The sequence below is a fragment of the Acipenser ruthenus genome, chromosome 24, assembly GCF_902713425.1.
Source record: "Acipenser ruthenus chromosome 24, fAciRut3.2 maternal haplotype, whole genome shotgun sequence".
Classification (NCBI taxonomy): Eukaryota; Metazoa; Chordata; class Actinopteri; order Acipenseriformes; family Acipenseridae; genus Acipenser; species Acipenser ruthenus.
Genome location: NC_081212.1, coordinates 22,963,775 through 22,985,022, shown reverse-complemented (window position 1 = coordinate 22,985,022; position 21,248 = coordinate 22,963,775). Strand labels below are relative to the sequence as shown.

The 21,248-nt window shown below is 37.1% G+C and overlaps 1 protein-coding gene across 14 annotated transcripts in view; it reads right to left on the bottom strand.

The window, feature by feature from the left end:
• Positions 1 to 851: 851 nt before the first annotated feature.
• Positions 852 to 21,248, bottom strand: part of LOC117429447 (transcription factor 12-like) — a 96,949-nt gene continuing 76,552 nt past the window's right edge. For 5 of the 14 annotated variants that reach the window (XM_058998763.1, XM_058998760.1, XM_058998762.1 and 2 more), the window contains 12 exons: positions 20,219 to 20,361; positions 19,287 to 19,431; positions 19,095 to 19,159; positions 14,464 to 14,542; positions 10,841 to 10,914; positions 10,116 to 10,187; positions 9,375 to 9,581; positions 5,711 to 5,819; positions 5,292 to 5,460; positions 4,704 to 4,954; positions 3,857 to 4,010; positions 852 to 3,191 (listed from right to left, as the gene is read on the bottom strand). In XM_058998763.1, the coding sequence (XP_058854746.1) occupies positions 3,868 to 4,010; positions 4,704 to 4,954; positions 5,292 to 5,460; positions 5,711 to 5,819; positions 9,375 to 9,581; positions 10,116 to 10,187; positions 10,841 to 10,914; positions 14,464 to 14,542; positions 19,095 to 19,159; positions 19,287 to 19,431; positions 20,219 to 20,361 (1,457 nt within the window). In that variant the 3' untranslated portion in view covers positions 852 to 3,191; positions 3,857 to 3,867. The remainder of the gene's footprint in view (positions 3,192 to 3,856; positions 4,011 to 4,703; positions 4,955 to 5,291; positions 5,461 to 5,710; positions 5,820 to 9,374; positions 9,582 to 10,115; positions 10,188 to 10,840; positions 10,915 to 14,463; positions 14,543 to 19,094; positions 19,160 to 19,286; positions 19,432 to 20,218; positions 20,362 to 21,248) is intronic. The other 9 variants (XM_058998765.1, XM_034901722.2, XM_058998769.1 and 6 more) reach the window with 7 other exon arrangements.

Sequence of the window (21,248 nt, the reverse complement as noted above, 5' to 3'; positions counted from 1 at the left end):
ACAATGGCAGAAGAAAAGATAATTCTTGCAGTATCAAAATACCCAGAGCTGTATAATAAAGAACACAAAATTATAAAGACAAGGCAATGAGGGAGAACATCTGGCAGTCCATTTCCAGGGAACTGGATATAGCTGCTGTGTGTGATTTGTTTACCTTTACTGAAATAATTATTCTGAAGAGCTATTATGTATTTTACATTTTTATTAGCTGTATAACAGGACTATCATACATGTGATTTTTTTCCAGCTGATGATACAGTCAGAGGAGAGTCGCCACTGGTGTGAAAGGTAGCGTCGCAGCGAAAGTACCACTTTAATCGCATGACAAATCGCATCGCGTCCGGGGTGTGGAGACCTTTAGTCCTGCAGGTGTTTTCTCCCCAGAATAATTTGGTTTTCCTGCTTTTTATCACCATTAAAACAAGTACAATAAAATGTTGTGAAAAGAGCTTTAGGAATTTGTCAGTGGAACTATGATTTGCTGCTGGTTAGAAAATTAAAATAGAGCCCACAGCCTCACCCAGTGGATAAATAGGGAGGGTATCTTAAACTTATTCAGACTTCCATCCATAATATGTATCACCCAATCAATGCAGTATGTTCTGTCTTGTTCTACATAAGAATGGGCGCTGTACAGCAAAAACAAGCCTCTGGAAGTCAAAACAATTTGTGCTGAAGTCACGGATCAGACAGCAGGTAAGAGATTATGAAATGCATTCAATAGGAGTAAACACTTCAGAAGGGACATTCAAATCAGAATTTTCTGCACACCATTACTGCACACACAGACCTTTTTTTTATAAGGAATCCCATAGGTTAGCAAAGAAAGAAATAAACACACACACACACGGTCTTGTTAAAAAAAGATGGCACATTTATTGCTACATAAATGTTATATACATATTGTGTTTTCTGTTACAGTGACAGAAAAAAAATGGAGCTTCTTGCTGCTGGTTTTAAATGTTTGTCAACAATACCTTGAAATTTGACACAGGTACAAATCTGCATTAACCAACAATGAAAACTGGAGGACAAGATGAGAAGCTGTTCATCTTGAACATTTAGCTCGTACAATACTCCATACGTACTACCCTACTATGTTCTTAGGATGCTATTTTTAAATTTCTGATCTTAAATGGACAGGTTATGGTTAATAACCGTACATCTTTACTACCTAATATAGTAAAATAAAGTAAGAAACTTTTTACTGAAAACTTTTTCGATTTCAAAAATCTAGAAAGAGTAATATTTAGAATTCAAGAAATGTTCTTACAAGATTATTGTATAAAAGACTAACTACAGTGAAAAATAAGCCAAATGTTGTTTTTTTTTTCTTTCTGTGTTTTTTTTTTTTTTTTAATTATTATTTTTTTTTATGAAGGAAAGCTTCTGGGCATACTGCAAAGTCTAATACAGCCAAAAGGACAAGCGTAGAAACAGGCTTAAAAGAAAAAACAAAAAGGAAGAAAAAAAAAAAGAAAAGAAAATGCCAGGCAGTGACACGTGATAATGCTCACGCTTTTTAAGCAAAACATTTTTTTTTTTTTTATAAAACACTGAAATGAAGAACAAGGTCACATATATAGTCAGTCTGACCAATCATAGATTTGTTTTCTTTTTTTTTTTTAGCATGTTTTATCTGTCTTAAATGCCACGATTTGTTCTTAAAATGACTTAATGTTTAAAATGTTGCTGTCAACCAACAGTTAATAGGAAAGATGAACACAAACGCTGTGACAGTCTCATCCTAAGATGGCTAACAGTGGAAGAAAGCATACATGGAAGTTAAAAAGGATATGGATAAATATAATTAAGACTATGAGAATTGTACTGTGTAGCGCTAATGCTTTGAAAGTTTCACCTGTCAACACCACCAACAGCTTTTATGGACAGTTATTGATACTTATGACCTCTCAACTAACTCACCATTTGGGTAACAAGAAAACAATAATAGAAAACACACACACACACACACACACACACAAATGATATGAGAAAGCTATGGCCCTTGCTCTTTGTCTTCCCCTGCATTGTTCTTGTTTCACTACCTGCCCAGGTGGACCAGTGGTCTTACCCTCTCCTCTGAGCATGGTCATTTTGTTTTGTTTAAAGCATTAGTGTGCACTCCCAGCTAACACTTTACTTGCACTCTATTAAAGCACGATACTGCTGTTTCCGCTGCTGCTTGGAAAACAAAGCAATTCTAACAAATTAGATATTTTCTTTTTTTCTATATCACACTTCACGTTACAAGCTTTACTATAAAGCCTAGAAAAGTTGTTTTTTTTTGTATATAATTACAAATAAAACAAATAAAATGTGTTTATTTTGTATAAAGATTTTTTGTTTGTTTGTTTTTTGTTTGTTTTTTTAAACAAAAAAAAGAAAGTTACAATTAAATGCAGGCCAAGTGATACTATGGTCACAGTACTGATATTCAAGCAATCCTTGATACCACAGCGGTTTGCAACTTGACTTTAACCATGGAGTTGCGTGCTGAAGGTTGAACTATGACCACAACTGTTCAGATAACCAGAGACCAAAAAATAACATTGAAGAAACAATTGCTCTTTAAAGGAATATTGTGTTACACTGAAAACACTATATGGCAAAAGGAATGGAAAGGACAGTAATACTCTTCCCTCCCTTTCTTAAGACACTAAGAGGTATGCAAGGAATGCTAGGGGTCCAAAAGAAGGTTGATAAGGTTGTGTTTTTGCTCTCTGTATATGAACAGCTTTAACAAATGCTGGCATCAGCTGAAACTTCATCAGATGTTCCAACTGACATCATAATCTTCCCTTTAGACGTAAACCCTGGAGCTCAGTAACATAATAAATAACATGTTGTGGGTACAATGCATTCGGTAATTCAGTTTAGGCACAAGGCAACTTGCACAAGGAGTGGAGAGATCGCGACAGTCTCGGATTGCTTTAGATGCGACACACGCTGCCTGCAACAGAATCATAGGAGCTGAAGTTCACTCGCGGGCTGAAATTTCCGATTCAACGTTTCATGTCTTCACAGGGATATATGGATGTAGGCCAGTTTCTTCAGTCACAGGATTGCTCTTTTCTGGGTTTTTGCTTCAGGTGGTTTGTCTTTTCAAATTTGTGTCACAAAGAGTTAGTATTGTCTGTCCTTGTGTGGAAAGGTCACCCACTTGTTATATTACAAACTTGATCTTGCTTCTGAAGACAATAAAAGCGGTGTCAGTTAGTAAAGCAGAAGAAAATACATTGCGTGAGGTAATAATGTCATCTGTAAACTAAAAAAACGTGATTCTGTGTTTCAATACATATAACTGTACTGAATGTTATTCTATAGATGTAATCTAAAGCTATGGCCAAAGGTTTTGCATCACCCTACAGAATGAACTAATTTTGCTTCATAAAGTCGAATGCAACCTGCTGAATAATGTTACGTTAACATACTGAATTACATACCGCTTTGTAGTTTTCCATATACTTAACGAAAAACTGACAAATTGAAAAATGTGACATTTCAAGATCTAACATGAAATACTGTACTATTATTAAGGCTTCCGGTAGACTTTTGCGATATCATTTTGTTGTTTCTTTGATTACATGATGTTAAATAAAATATCTAAATTATGTTCATATATATTTTTTTTTATTCTAGGTGATGCAAAACATTTGGCCATAGCTGTATAACTGTACTGAAACTTATTCTTACATGTAATCTAAAGGATTGCCTTTTCTTCCAAAACAGGGACAAAAACATTTTGTAAGTTGTGCAAGTTCTTTTTTCCCCAAAAAATTCTTAATGTATTAACTTTTTGTCTTTACAAATTGTATATATTTACAAAAAAAAATAATAAAAAAAAATATGGTACCTGGCTGGTGTTCACATGTGACCCATAGGGTTTGTAGTGTCGCACAGTCCAGGGTGAACTCCTGCGTGTGCTGCTGGAGGCTCCACCGATACGGCAGAACCCTTCTCCTCTTCCCTCCTCTTAAGGCAGGCTGCTTTGGGATTTAGGTTCCTCTCTAGAAATGCAAAAGAAAAGGGGAAACACAATCACTGCACATGATTAAAAATGTGCTGGTAACAATTACAGCCTTGACTTAATTAAACTAACCAAGTCTTTGTTTACACAGTGTAATATATACACCACATTGAAGGCAACACAGCCACAGCAAACACGCTGTACAGTATGACTTATGGCTGTTAAAGCAATACTGAAAACTGTACCTACACTGTATGCATGCCCTGCTAAATCTTTTTCAAAATAACCATGATTGTAAGGAGATTTTGATTGTAATCGGATTTTAATCAGCTCTGTTCAGTGATGCTTTACAGTCCATGTTGTTCTATTGAAAACCATTTCTCTGATTGCTCACTTTGAGGGGGTGATATCCTTGGCCAGAAACAACTGCCACTAAGCACAGAAGCAGCAGAAAAAAAAAAAAAAAACACTATTTGCATTGAAACAATAAGCAATAACATATCCAATACAACCAGATTGTTTACAATCAGTCACACCATCTGTACTGATCAAATAGATTCTGTTTAAATTGAAACATTTGGGAAGTATTTGAGATCAAAGGGCCGGAAACTAAATTGCAGACACATGTGAACAATATAATAAATCTGGGAAGGCTTTCTTCTGAAAAAATAGGCCTGTGCGCTAAATTAGTCAGGCAGGCAAGTACAACATATAACTTTGCTGATTTACTGACCTCGGACTTGTTGCTCCAGATTAAGGATCACAGCGACAGCCTGGTGAAGAATAAGCAGCTTCGTCTGAGGCTTCTCACTCTTCAGGTGCAGCTGACACATTCGGCCCAGCTCTTTGAATGCTTCGTTGATGTCTCGAACCCGCAATCGCTCCCTGGAGTTGTTGGCCATTCTCCTCTCGCGCTCTCTCTCTGCCTTCTGTTCCGGGTTCAAGTCCTCATCCTCGTTAATACTGCTGAGAGGTGAACACAGACTACAATACATAAACCCCTGGGAAGTCCACTTTTTAACAAGACAATAAATACTGAGCCACATTTTCACTCTTGTTTTGAAAGAAGTAAAAGACGTGTCCATTTCATAGAATTACAGCCAAGCATCTAATGTAAATATTACAAATGCAATGTCTCTTAAACACTCTCACATTGTTTAATAGCTCTTTATTGTGTTCAGTCTCCTTTATATATATATTCTAAATCATGAATGTTATTAGTAAGTGTTTTTTTGTTATCTAAAAGGTTGCTCAATATGATAAGCATCTTAAGAAGCAGTGCATCAAACAGCGTGCTCTCTTGACATGCATGGTTAGATACCTTGTCCTGGTTCCTCCTCTAGGAGTCATCTTGAGGTCCTTTCTGTCGCTCTCATAGTCTGATTTGAAGCCATCTGGTGAATTTGTTTCATGTACATTCTCATCTTTTTCTTTTTTCTCTAGTTTTAATTCCACTGGACTTGTGCCTGCTGGCTGGCTGGATACACCACCTGACAGACCAATACAAACATCCAACAAATATTTATATACATGCGTACAGGCAGCAAACATGTTCAATTCCACACTTCTTAATAGAAAAAAATGCTTCAATCAACTCCCCTTTTAGGCATTATTGTTCTCAACATTTTTTTAGTTCTGAATACCTCCCTGTGTCTCATTATTGTAAAGATTGATTTTTTATATATTCAAAAGAGGTACACAAAATACAAGCAATGAAGTTGCTTGAGCCAGTTGACTAACCTCTGTAGTTCTCCTGGTGGCTTAATTCTGTGCTTGGAGTCGACACCGAATTGGGCAGAGCTGAATGGCTGCTGTTAAGACTGGCAGCTTCATCACGATTAGCCCCAACCTGAAATTGAAACGTTACACCTTGGATGAACTGTCTGTTTCAGAGATTTCAAAATGAAACACTTCTCAACAAATCTCTGTCCCGCAGGTGCAATCAAACAGCTGGACAGCCATCGGTTACTCTGCACAGACCCAGCATTATTTTCATATTACAGTTATATTGGTAAGGTATTCTGTCCAAGAGCTACTATTTCATTTATTCTTCTTGAAACCCGTCCAAGAAAACACATAGTAAAGTAAGACAGACCCTACCAGCAGCGTTTTCAAAGGATTATTAAATGCACTTAAAGATTTTTTTGGACAAAGATTAAGTCTTTTATTGGAAGAGTAGCAAACACTAACTACTGCTTAAAACCTTTAATTAAATGGGTTTGTTGCCTGAAGCCACACATCACAAGCACAGTTATACAATAAATCCTTTAATTCAGCTAAATTACAAAGCTTTGAATTCCCCCTTTAGAAACTAATTGGCTGCTATCATCATGTGTATGATAAGGGTCTTAGATACAATAGTACAGGCTATTTGAGCAAAATCTTGGATCTCCCCCCATATTATTTCCAGTGTGAAAAATCACAATGAGATGATTAGTATATATTAAAAAAATCGCAGAATAATATAATCCATTTAACAAATAATTTAATGAGACAAACCGTTTGACTCTGCATATGCTATAACTAAACACTGGAGGGTGCTTTTGCACTGCCTCATATACTGTTTCCAAATGCTGAGCCACTGAACCAACGCACACCAACAAGAAAACAAAACATGCATAGTAATTTGCTCAGGGATCTCTATACCGATATAAGACATCAGAATAAACAAATGTGTCAGTAACACTGAGTTACAGCAGTTATCTAACCCTTGCTATATAACCTGTTGATAACTGGAGGTAGCAATGCAAACCCAACCATCTAGTGGCATGCAGCGAATACAAATAAATATATAAATATAATATATTTATATAAAAATATAAATATAAATCTCTACAATTGAAAGTATTATTTTTTTTTTAATAAAATATTTACAGTAAACAGAAGGACATTTGTAAAAAATACAGAAATCTTGTGTGTGTTTAGCTGCAAACTCCCACCATATGCACATACTGCATACTGTGAACCCAAGATAACTGTATTCTGTCCAATTTATTCCAATTGACTTGCCTGCAGTCGTGTTCTGTTTTTGGCTTTCCCAAGGATTGTCACTGTCAGAGTCACTGCTGACCTTCCCTAAACCCAGTCCCTTGCCCATTTAATCAGCCCCCCCCTGACTACTAATCTTTACAGCACGGCCCAGCCGCGCGCACGCACACGTCGACAGGTGTACAAACAGCTCTTTGTCTCGCAGTGGTCTGTTCAGTGCAGTCAGAGAGGGTGGTGTTTTAATTGTTTGGCTCATTAGCATACAGCTGGCAGCCTCCTGTTTGGGGTGGGGGGGGGTTCATTTACTTGTCTGGATTTCAAAAGTTGTAAAACAGTCCTGTCAAAATAAAAGCCTGATTGCTCGGGCTGAAAAGGATCCCTTTGCCAAAGCTCTTCCACCACAGTAAATAACTGGTAGGAATGCTTTTACTCAAATGGACCATTAGAACTGGTTACTACATAATGGCTCTGCTAAGGAGACTTTCTGGTTGATAACACGCAGTGTAAATAATAATGATCTGATTCATAGAGTTGGCATTCGGTAAAATTCTAAATATATACATCAAAGGAGCTGACTCCATTTAGTATGCATATAGCACATGTATTCTTAGAGTCTTAGACCAATAATTTTAAAGCCCCTGTTCATTATAGCTATGCTTCTGACCATCTGCAAAGTTTTAGTTACCCATAAAGTTAAGCAGTAAGCATGACGTTTGTTTTGCACTTTGCTTTTTTTTTTTTTTGCATTTCAGAATGTTTCAAATCACCTCTAAGTGAGTTTACTACACTTGAATATCTGAACTACAAGCTCAAAGATGCCACATTCACTAGAGAACAGCCCTGTTTGTATGAAGGATTTGACTATATGGTGCTTTGATGTACAAGACAAAAAAAATAAACAGATTCAATACGGCAGGAAATGGAAGGATATTTAGGAGGAGGCTTGAAAATAAAACAAATGTTTAAAAATCAATCCACGTCCGTTTACTTTAATCACATAAAACAAAGTTCAAATTGCTTTGAGTTGATTCTGACAAGACTTGCTTTTAAAAGGGGAATTTATTTTAGTGTTTAGTTTAGCTGCTGAGCAGACTTCCATAAAGATAAAATTGCAGTGGGCTTGATTTATGGGTTTGCAATTGATGAAACTTGCCTTCTTAGCTTTTAGCAGTCAGTGTTTCATAAAATAAACAGTTGGAACAAGTAACTGTAATCAGGTACATAGATGTGTTTTTTTAGACTTTTGTTAAGCAATTAATTACAACTCTTTTAAATGAGTTCTACCACACCTATGGAAGAAAGTAAATGTCGTGTGTGTAATTGAACCTGGAACCAATCCTTTTGCAAACAGAATGACTGCACACCAATGTGCGCTACCTAATTATTTTTGTGACAGGTGAGATTTGACCTTGATCACAAAGCTCCCCTGCTGATTTCCAGTTTTATAAGGGTACATTTCACTGCGAGAAACTCAGATTAAAATTATACCGTAAACATGCAAGCATGCAGGAAATAACAAAAAATTTCAGGTTCCGCAAAACCTCCATCCATTAATGTATAATGTTGCTTCTAAAATGCATTTTGATCTGAGAAGATAGAAACCCCCTATCCTTTCTAAGAACGATTCCCATATTTTGTGAAAAGATGGATTGAATTATTTTCTTCTGCCTGGGGATTAATCTAAAAATTGTTTCCTCTCTGTTGTTACTTCCAATACAGCTGTGTTCAAATCCCTTTTCATTTGAAAAGTTGAAATTTAGGACCACAAACATTATGCGCTACATTCCAGCAAACACTCCCTTCAGCTTTCTGCCAGCATCTGTTCTCCGTTCCCTAGCTGCAGTTTATGGGAAGTAGCTTTTCCAGACCAGACCACACTCCATCTTGCCTGGTTTTCCCATTCACTCTGTATATTCTGTTTCAAAGAGAAAAACCCTTTGCCAGCTATTACACATCTGGAAAAAATGCAAGTATAAGCTAAACTGCTCTCTGTGGAAAGTTTCAGTTTTCTGCACACGGTCATGGCAGGATTTCATGGGCCACCAACCAGGGCAAAGCCTGCAGGTTTTCTTAAGAAAAGAAACCTACCTCTAATTAACAAACAAAGTACTGTACTGAAGGACTGTAGCTAGAGCAGATGGCCATTGTTTGCTTTCATTTACTTAAAAACTACGTAAAATAAGCCATATGAAAAAATATAAATAGAAATGGGGAAATAATGTTAATACTCTCTGTCGATAAATCTTTTATGAAACTGCGTATCTAAACTTTTGACATAAATTCTGTGTATACACAAAGAGAGTTGATTAACTGAACAAAGAGCATTGCAAATCTGACTTTATTTTGCATGAAATATGTATGAACACTGTTATATTACTCTTCTAAGCAGTTACTTAAATTATTTCAAGGCAAATACCAAGGAAGCTGTCCGATTGGATGTCACCAGCCCAGATGCTGCGTAGTTTGAATCGATTCCTCCAATTGGCCCGTTGTGCGATGGCCCCAGTAAGCTATGCAGGTTGCCATGGCCACCAGACATGCTCGTCGAAGGCCCCACTGCATGGTTTCGTAGTACATGGATGGCATCATCCAACCTGTCCAATCGATCTTCCATTCGAGACTGCTGATTGGATTATGAAATAAACAAACAAAAAAACAAACAAACACGTGTGCTAAGTGAAAGCAGAAACAAAGCACTTCAGATGTTTTAAAACAGAGTGATGGTGTTCTTGACAACATGGGAAGAGAACAAAACACAGATGGGGTTATTAGCGACGACCTGAATTTGAAAATTAACTCTAAAAAAGGAAGACATCTGGAAAATAGTAGGAAAGCCATTTCAGCCTGGAGACATGAATTTGCCCTTCCAATGTCACGCTTTGTGATAAACACCACAGCATGACTGTATTTTCTTAATTTTGCGGTACTGAAGAATTCACTCTTGATAAGACGTCAATTGGTGTTCCATGTTAGAAGATTACTATGAATTTACTGCAAACTGAAATGGCCAAAAAAAACTATTTTGAAAAAAAAAAAAAAAAAAAGGTGAATGCTAAATTAAAAAGCCTGATGCAAGTGTGACAAAATAAAAATGTGAGTATGTTGAGCAAGCAGTGGATGGGCGAGGGTCAAGGCACCACCTTAAAAGAACTAGTACCTCACAGACATCCTTTAAGAATGACATTGCATCTTGCAAATGCTCATGAAGTTGCTGCTGAACTCGATTTTTCTGGCAGTCAAGATAGAACAGGAAGCAAAAGCACACATTTAGATTATTAAAAGAGAGACAAGAGAGAGCCAACAGGCATGTCCGCATCAACATGTTAGTCTAGTTAAAAAAAAAAAAAAAAAAAAAAAAATGACAGGATGAGTAAGCCTTGCCTTAAAAAATATATATATATAATAAATATGATTCACAGAGGTGATAATGTTAGCAGTGTATGTAGTGTATGTACAAGAGAGGAAGTGAAAATTGGTGCTTTTTATCATTTCATACAGGGCGTTGATTTGCTTTCTTTTTTGTTTTCTGGGGGTGGGGGAAAGGAGGCTGTGTTGCTGTGCAACTGACAACTGTTGCGCCCTGGCGTGAGTGGGGGTGTAAACGATAGCCAAGCCCCAGCTATGCTGGCTTTGTGAAAGCGGCACAGGAATCCTATAACAGTAGTTGAGCAACAGCTGTCCTCAAAACACAAGCCTAATGTCTGAGGAACAGATGGCGAGAGACACGCCCTGTATGCTGGGTATTGTTCAGTCCACCCTGGCCATTTGTTAGCAAGGAATTTACTTGTAATGCTATCCTACTATATTCTGCAATGATACCCACACAAAACCCACTAACTCCAAAAGTGTCAATTAAAAAACATTTAAAAAGACATGCCTTACCAACGAATGAAGAGAATTCTCATAACTGGGAGAGGATGGTGTCTGTCCTCCTGCTCTCGGCCAGTGGTTTGCACCTACAAGAAAATGACATGTTTTAAATATATATCATGTTCCACAAACGGACGACATGGGCAAAGTACTAAGAAAGAAAAAAAAATCTGTGTATGGAAATAGTCTGAACCATAATTAAGATATAGCTATTATCGAGTATCCCAATGTTTTGCCGCGACTCTATTAATAATGAGAAAGGAATGTACATCTGTGTGAGACATTTGGAGGTAAAGAGTGGAACGCATTTCATAATGCAATCCGACTGGAATTGATTTTCCGTATATAACCAGTATAATTCAACAGGCAATCAGACACCCACCACAGGAAATAAGACATTAGACAAAAGCCTCTGGCTGTGCACAGTTCATTTGTACTTCATAAGAATACCACAAATACAATGTTGTAATACGTGCTCATAGTTACAGAGTTCAAGAAGTGCCTTCCCAAGCTCATACCACACAGTTACTCAAAACGCTTGGAACAGTAAGCTTTCATTTGCAGTAAGCAACAAGCAGATGAAGACCCTTTCCCCCACTTTTTAGCCAGACAGGAATTTCAATAATGTGAATATTTGTGGCAATAAGGTTTGTTCCTGTATAAGTCACAGTATTTTTCTCTACTTGTAGTCACATTTTATTCCAATACCAGCTTGACAGGAGTCCTGCTGCTCCTTCATCTGGCTCTACATTACCCAAGGTTGAAAACACTAGCACAGTATACCATGGCATTTCTTTCTGCAGGGTTACAGTTATGGCACTGTACATATCATTTTATTATTTTCTCTCCCAGATGAAATTGTTCTGTAAGGATTCAACCAGAGAGTTTTAGGAAGTTCCTGACAGATACAAGGACAAAACTTATCTGTCTTTGCGAAAGCACTGTACTGTATTTAGCTTAAACACTTAATTTTCACTATTGTAAGTCTAGGCCTCAGCTGTGAGATTTTAATTTACAAAGCTAAAAACATGGACACCAATTAACATTGTATTAAATTACAACAAGACAGGAAATGAGGTTGTCACACAATATTGTGTTTTAACTTTTTTTTCTTTAATTCAATGTCAACATGAAGTTGGCCTGTCTCAGGGCTATTTTAGCAGGGATTTGCATTAATTGCACCCCCGTTGGAGATGTGTAATTATAGTTCAATTAAGAGCCCAATCTTAATGAACATTTAGATGGATGCAGTCATGGTTAATTGGCAGAGCAAGACAAATTACGTATGGCACTCTAAACATAGCTTTGGTAATTTAAAAAAAATAAAAAATAGTAAAGTAATATAATATTAGGAAATAAACTCAATACCATTCTGTTTACATGTAACAGCAATCCACTGATAACTTAAAAACATTAACAATATTGTTAAATTTTCCATTGATATATAAAATTGACTTATATATTCATAAGTATGTAAAAAATAAATTCCATCCAATAACATGCATACAGTACGTATACTGGCATGTTCTATCTGGTTTGCATTATTCATGTTTCTGATTCAACCCAGTACAAGCCCTGTGTATTGAAGGAGCTTCTTCAATCAGAATGGGAGCTCTGACTGTGCTAGAGGTTTATTAAATGCTGGCCCAGAGGGCCTCACCCTGTGATGCTCAGCCACAAAATCAATGCCCTCCAACAACAAGGCTTCCATTGAGGAAGAGGCCATGGCAGGCACAACTGCAGGGGATCTGTGAGGCTGCATGTCTCGCAATAAAAAGAGAGCTCTCACATTTCATACAAAACAAACACTAGGGCTTGCTGCTACAAACCGAAAACCTAAACCAGGCTTTCAAGTAACAATACAAAAACTGTACTACTTTCAACTGCTTGGTTATATATATATATATATATATATATATATATATATATATATATATATATATATATATATATATATAGCTCAGAAGAGCCACATTTTGGCATGTTTAACATACCTTTGTCAAGGGAAAGTGTGCTTAAAAACAAATAGTGGAGGTACTTGTTCACGTTTGATGTCATGGCAACTACACTCACTTATTTCTATTCAAATCTATTAATCTGTTTGTGATGTACAGTTAATGGTGTAACAATCTACTATTCCTTTCTATTTAAACCGTCATGCATCATGGTATTGAGTCATTTTAATATATATAAGAAAAGGGTTTACAAAAATATTTAGCTAAGCAATTTCAGCTTACAGCAATGTGATCACTGCATCAAACGAGAAACCTATTAATCCCTCCATTATACAATTCAGCTAGGACTTTTTTTTTGTTTTGTTAATAGAGCAAAAACAGCTGTTCAGGTACTAAGTGCCTGCTCGGAGATATCCATTAATCAGCCAAATTAGTGAGAAAATAATTGGAACACCTCCCATTAGGTATGTCATGAAGACTACATGGTCAGAAAAGGATAACCCTTTAGTCTATGCTATCCATTATATTACAAAATAAAGTGATATAGCCAACAAAAAGGTCAAATAAGGCCCCTTTACATTCAAATACAACATGCCTTAACTAGCTGCTATTCTGTCCTGTTCTCAGGCTTTTACACAGTATCATTCAGTAAGAATTTTGCTTTTTAGAAGCAAAAACCCTTCACATGTAGATGACTGCATGCATCACACTCCTGATGGTAAGGTGGTATTAAACTCCAGTGTTAAACTCGGAAAATATTCTGTTATTATCAATGACAGGGATGAAGCTGCACCCACACAGTGTAATTCCAGCTCTCTTAAACAAGTTTAAATCAAAGAGTCCTTTACAGCCCCCGTCTCTGGGTGGAACAGCTGTTCAGCCTCCACTCGACAGCTGAGGCCACAATGTCTGAGAAAGTGGCAGTAGGAAGTGACAGCTCTCTGCAGCTGCCTGCAACACATCATCACAGCGCTGGAGTCATTCGAAGCATTGTTACAGTGGAACAATCGCTGAGATTTCTGTGGCCGCAGGAATATTCTAACCTCAGGTCGCCAGATTCCACAGTCGCTACCATGCAAGATATGGATTGCAACCCACAAGTATTAATAATGGGGTTTCAATATATATGGATTTTTGTTTTTATTTTTTTTTGAATACTACTGCAGCTGAGAATCAATGCTGGGGTGTTGAAATAAAGACGCACCTCCGTTTTCTAATGCCTACAAATGTCACCTCCTATAGTTAATGCAAATTTAATTGAAATGATGTTCAGACCATAAAATCCACAGTAAAACTGTACCCTCCATTTAGCTTAACTAAGGTTGAAATAAAGAACCCACAGATACAGCATTATGTTCCTGAACAAACCTTTCAGATTCAGGTTGCCTTAATGTTGAGAAATAGATTCAGAGCAGACATATATTAACCACTACACATCTGTTTGTTGCCATGGATGTTTTTTCTGTTTGCAACATGGAACATATCATGTAATTCAAAATGGTTCTGTTGAATAAATGAGAAACAATTCGTTTTAACATTACAATGTGCACAGCACCACACATGATTGTAATTTCTGGTTACATCTATTAGTGGATCTGGACAGGAATTATTTCTCCATTTGTTTCAGGATACAAGATCCTCAGACCAGTGCCCTGACGATACAGCCAAAAGGTGTCTTACCTGCTAGAGGCGACGGGGATCCAACCGGTGTTGATGGATTTGATGGAAAGCTACTGCTGGTGTGGTCAGGTGAATAAATCTGACAAAACAGGAAGACAGGCATTTGTCAATATATTGCATCATTACATTGCATACATAACAGCAAGAGCAAAATACGTCCTATCTGATACTTTTTATAGCCTGTATTGTCACCCTTCAGCCAGCTTGTAGGCAAAATTGGCTCATCAATCCTTGAGCTGTTTTACTACCCGAGAGGCTATAAAAATGCTCTCGGCATACATATGGACCCCTAATAGCACTGGGAGGCTTGTTCTCAAATACTGTCTTTGGAAACCCACAGCGTCCATAATTCACTGTGACATGAATATAGATCATTTATTTCATCCTCTTTCTTTCTTTTTCCTAAATCAAGAAGGATTCGCAAATCATGCAGCTTTTCTCTGGTAAACATTACCTTCTTAAAGATGTGGAAATACAAAAAGTCATTATTCTTAATCAAGGCTAAAGGAATACATTTTCAACCCTCTCTGAAAAGTAAATAGTGTCTTTAATACATGGATGCTATAACATGACTCAAATCTCCATTAAATCCTATTAATATCAATCTAACACGCAGCTCAATATGACACACACACACACACACACACAGACACACACACACGCGAGCGCACGCAGGCACTCGCTCTCAGTCTGACTCAATGGGATAAGCTCATAAAGAAGGTGTAGTGTAATAAGAATGCCAGAAACCAAAATGAGAACATCCAGTGTCATTAATCTCTATGTTCTACTCATTAGCGTGAATGAGCTCTGTTGCTATGCCAGCCACCCCTGTGCTTATTCCATTGTAATAGTTTCCTTGGCACACCAACACAGAACTGGGAGATGATGCGAGATCTAGTTATTGATGTGATCTAATAAAATGACAGTCATTTGATCCGTGTAGTAGCAACAGAGCCATTTGGCCATATAATGACAGACCCTGTTTTTCCCTTGGATAAATGACCCGTCAAAGTCTTCATGCAGCTTCTTAAAAAGCCAACATTACGATATAGGCTTCTGTTTCTGCAACTTTAAGAAAAGTAAAGAATAGGATTCAAAACTGTTTTTTAGGTTTAGCAAAAAAATAAAAAAATAAAATACAACATTCAAGATAACTACATCAGAGTTATTTAAACAGCTGGATTAATGGGGAAAAGCTTCACGATTTCTTTAGTTCACAAGAGGCTAATTCAGCACACAATGAAACACATCTTATGGAGCGCCCAGGGTATTGCATTGCTATCTATGTAATTAACCTTCCTTCCAGTCCTATAGCTGGCAGAACTTATTACAGACAACAAATCAATCAAGTCATATGAAACTACACTTTACAGTTTAATACAAAACTCTGCCGTTCAGCAGTATAATGAACTACCATTATTAATCTACTTATATTATTAATCTACAATATATAACTATGCTGTTCCAAGGTAGGTAGGGCATAGAAAAACAGCACCCGGATGATAAACTCCCTTAGGGACTGAATACTCAGTTAATGTCCCTAGACCACAGGAAAAATAAAAGTCGAGACAAAACTTTCTGAAATATATATAATTAATCCTTTAATCTGTACAGCCTAAATGTTGTATTCTACTAATCCGACACATCTGCAATATAGTGATGGATTCTGACTTTTCAGATTACTAGCTGGTATTAAAGTACAAAATATTCAGGCCAGATCTTTCCAAGCATGTATGAAGGAAATTTTTAAAAAAATACATTAAAATGGACCTGTAAACAAGGTGTGATGATAAAAAAAAAAAAAAAAAACTGGCAGTAAATAAATAAATAAAGTGGCCACACTACCTAAAACTGAACATGTTTTTCACCCCTAAATGTCTGGTCGTATTAATACTTGCCACACATCTTTTTCTTATTAAAGATTTTAAAATTAGCACGCAGACATTGTAAAAGAACAATGCGTTTGACATGCCAATTATACAATGCCCTCACAGCTCATTTCAAATTCAGCTTATGTAACTGTCCGACTCCCGTCTTGTTAATTGACCAATGCCAAACGACTCCTACACCTTCTGCTGGATTTGAATTGTAACACGGCTTAATTTACAAACAACAAACGAGGCCCCGCCCGCCATGAGTCACGCTCCATTCCAGTCAGCAGGGTACCAATATGCTAGTGCCTAATGAATGGGACCATGGACAAAAGCTACACAATGGACAGCCCGCAGAGTTAAAACCCAGAGCTAATAGCCCCGCTGCCCCCACCCCCCCTTCACACACACACACACTACAGTATACATTTCAGATCAGCTTTGTTATGCAAATTATATTGAGTCTGTGAATACAAAAAGACTTCATTTGTGATTTTTTTTTTTCAATTTCCCAATGTTTTGCTCTTTCTTTTGTGTAAAAGCTACTATTTTAAACATCCAAGGCCATTCAAAGACTTCTGATGTAAGAATCAAAAGATAACTTTTTATCTTTTTTTTTTAACACAAGGAGTTGTAATACAGTACAAATAAAAAGTGTTGGTTAAACCGTCTCACTGTGTGATCTATTCTGAATTAAAAGCCCAGAGTATTTTGGTTTGACATTAGACACTGAAACCAGATCCGTCTGCAGCCAGAAGCCTTCCATGGGCGCAATCTTCAAGGGTTATTTGTTTGGCACAAAACGGCACAAATACCCAGATTTCTTTCCCTTCTATCTGGACTTGTTCATTATCCAAACTAATGCATAATCTGCAGGCTTTGAAACTTGGGAGTAAATACTTTCATGTGCAATTCGCTTTCTTGCATACTGAGATTAAGACCACAATTATCCAGGCTTAGGCCCAAAAAAACATTTGCAAATGTATTATCTGGCCTTACATGTTTAATCACATAGTATTCTATACAGCAGATGATGATTCTGAAAATCAGAAGACGATTTGAAATACCTTCTCTTTCTTTGGTTACAGATAACACAAGACCTGGTACATAATGTTGTATGGTTTAACAGTGTGAAATATTTACTAAAGAAAAAATAAATAAAAATCAGCTTTAAATATACATGTAGCCAGGACTGTTATTATTATTTTCTAATGATACTTAAAATATAACTAGCAGATTCCTTTATTTTTCTTTTTTAATTTGATGCCATATATGAAGGCAACCAATATTCAGAACTGGCTTCATACATTTTTCAACTGATCACCATATTGCTGAAACGACTGTATGAAACAGAAGTGTGAGGAAGTGAGGCGAGGGATTTGAACTGCAGTGACTGTGCTGTGCACTGATAGAGCAGATGGAACGCCTCACCATCAGCTATGACAGAAATGATTTATGGAATGACCTGCCTGCTCCTGCCAAGCAACAACACAGGATGACAGAACCAAGTTACCGTGGTAACCAGTGCCCACCCACCAGTCAGATTAAACATTTCTGTCCTGGTTTTCCCAGCGGAACGTAGATTTGGAAAGGTTTAGAACCTGTTTTCTCACACTGACAACTAACTTGGCCTTTTTTTCATATTTCTCCTCTTTTATTCAAACTAATATTGGAGCAGAGTATTTTTTGATACTGGGACTGCACCAAGGTTAAAATACAAATTAATATGGTTTCCAGCAGTCCAGCAATCCTTTGTTTATCTGGAAAAATGTAAGTGACTGAAAAAAAAAAATCAAAATGAGCCTGGAATAACTAGTTCTAAGGTGTTTCTATAAACATACAGCTTCCTGTATCTCTCTGTGTCTCAGAGATCAAGTTCAATTGATATAGGTCTTTTAATTTCAAACGCAACCAAGTCAAATAATGCCAATACAGTACACCCTTGCTATAAACACACACTGTCAACATCCCAGTCTGTACGCACGGGATGCCACCTCCGCAGTCAACTCCTTTGTTTAATAAAAAGCGCACGCTGTGTAACTGTGCCTCCGAAACAAAATATATGTTGCAACAAAGCTGGAAACTATTGATTGTTTGAAAAAAGGAGTAACGCAGGCATCTCTGTGAATACCGGTTGTCAAAAAACACTCTGTTTGGGGCTTTTTGAGCTTGTTGAGCAAACATGCGGCAAAGCAAAACTGATTAAAGAAAAAACTAAAAAAAAAACTTGAGGATCTGATGAACTTTTCATATCGGGTTGATTTGGAATAAAAACTCAGTTTGGGATTCTTGCTTGTTGGATTAAGATTTGGTGCACTTTGAAACGATTCGTGTCACATTGATTTTGAATAAAAGCTTCCATTTGGGATTTTTGCTTTTTGTACTGTGTTTTAATTATTTAACGAATTGGATAAAGCAAAGGCAGAATACTGCATACATGAGATGAACACGTACAGGTAATTCTACTTTTATTCACAATATCATCTCATTAACTTACTCCAACAGTTTGTCGTTCATTTGTATTGTCCCCTCGATATAACAAACAAAAGGCTTGGACAGAGGTGGACTTATTTCCAAAAATGACAATTTTGTAATATAAAACATAATAGATTTATTTTGTTGTCTGTCAGAACTATATAGATTTATTTTTATTAATTTTTTTTTTGTATATCAAAGCTCCAATTATATATATCACTTGTTGGCAGAATGACACAATATCAGAAACTAAGAAGTGACCTGAAGCAAAGACGTGGTACTCACAGAAGCCAAGGCTTTTCCAAGTGCATCTCCTGTCTGGGAGCTCCCAGACGCATTCCCCCGGCTTCCTGTTTCACAACCAGAAACAAGACATACAGTTCAAGCTACTGTGTAGTGCTAATACATTACATTACAATACTTGCTTGGTTTACTGGTCAGTTTACTTGCAATTCGAAAGAGCCGGTTTCAACATACCCAGGATGGTCTCGGAGCCGTTCACCGGAGGAGTGTGAGAAGCTGCAGCGTAGGGGGAAGTGCTGGTGCTGCTTCTGTGGAAGCTGGACATAGGAGGAAGACTGGCGCTGATGTCTGCTGGTGAAACTGAATGCGGTGGGTAGTTCTGATTCAGGAAACACACAGAGGTGATTAGTTAAACACGATACAACATGAATGAGACTGGAGCGACAGCTACAATCCAGATTAAACACTGTGCTTGGATAAATAAGCATACATACACATGCAATGATCAGGGTGTATTTTAACTGATATGCCTGTTTATTATCATCATCATCATCATCATCATCATCATCATCATCATCATCATCCTCATCATCATCATCACTGTACTATCATCATTTATTATTACTGGCATTATTTTCATTAGTATTATCATTAAATCAAGGACATGCCCCACTGTGTCAGGCATCACTGTGCAGGCTGAAGTGAATCAAAAAGTTTTGTACAAAAGCCATAAAAAAAGAGCTGAATGTCAGCCAAAGAAATTCAAGATAGGAAAAGGGAAGGCCCTCAGTGAGTGTGAATGAGAGTTGAACTAGCAGGTGTAAAACTGTCAAGAATTGTGAGTCTAGAAAAAAAAACAACATAAAAACGCTGGGAAAGCCAACTCTGACAAAAGGGCTCTTGGGCAGGAAATGTTCAGCACTTGCCCTGGTCAGCACAGTCCTCCAATATCAGTCCCATTGAGAATTTACAGCAGGGCCATTGCAAACCCAGCCCAGGGGAGGGCAACACACACATTCCTGGGGTTTCCCATATTTAATATCACAGTTGTGTGATTGTGTGTGTGTGTGTGTGTGTGTGTGTGTGTGTGTAATTGTAATATATAATACACAAGTATTCTGTTTTGAAAGAAAACATATAGTGTAAACACTGCACTTATGCCTTACCAAGCGATCATGTGTATGTAGGTTGCCATAGCTGCTGGGCTGTGATACGTGAGCAGAGGAGCTTCCCAGCATTCCTCCATAGCCTGGTTGGCTAATCCCATTGGATGAACTCCAAAGGTCAGAAGAAGAATTATGGGTCCCATCTATAAAAAGGACAAGAACTTCAGTTCCCAACTAATTATTCAGTATTTTTATTTTTATTTGTTTATTTCCCCCTTCAGCTTAACCCAACTAACCCAAAATGAGAGGCTGTTGTTTGAAATAGTTGTTCTGCTCACTGCTATATTTGCTAATGCCTTTAGAAAATGTTGTGAACAAATAAATAAAAGAAACACCTTTTACCATTTGTTTACTATTATCAACTCGCAAACAATTCCTTAATTGTCTTTAGAGGGGTAATAACCAAGGTTTTAAAACCCTTTTTTAGCAATAATCCCTTTAAGGTTTTGCTGCTGTTCTTTCTATTTAATTGTAATTCTGACTCCTGTGAAGCACATTTATCATTTATTTATTTATTTATTTCTTAGCAGACGCCCTTATCCAGGGCGACTTACAATTGTTACAAGATATCACATTATACATTATTTCACATTATACAGATATCACATTATTTTTACATACAATTACCCATTTAAACAGTTGGGTTTTTACTGGAGCAATCTAGGTAAAGTACCTTGCTCAAGGGTACAACAGCAGTGTCCCTCACTGGGGATTGAACCCACGACCCTCTGGTTAGGAGTCCAGAGCCCTAACCACTACTCCACACTGCTGCCCATCATGCCACAGTGGTGTCACAGGCAATAAGACCCTCTGATTACTGGCAAGGAGGTGAAAGAGACCCTGAAGCATTGCTTCCCTGAATGCAATTGATAATTGAGAGTGCTGTTATGAGGTAAGAACTTTTTTTTTTTTTTTTTTTTAAACCGGTCGCTATTACCCCTTTAGGTTTATATTATTGCATTTTTTAGTTTTGCATTAAATATTTTAACATTAAAGCACATAATTCAGTTACATTTAAAACAACCTGAAA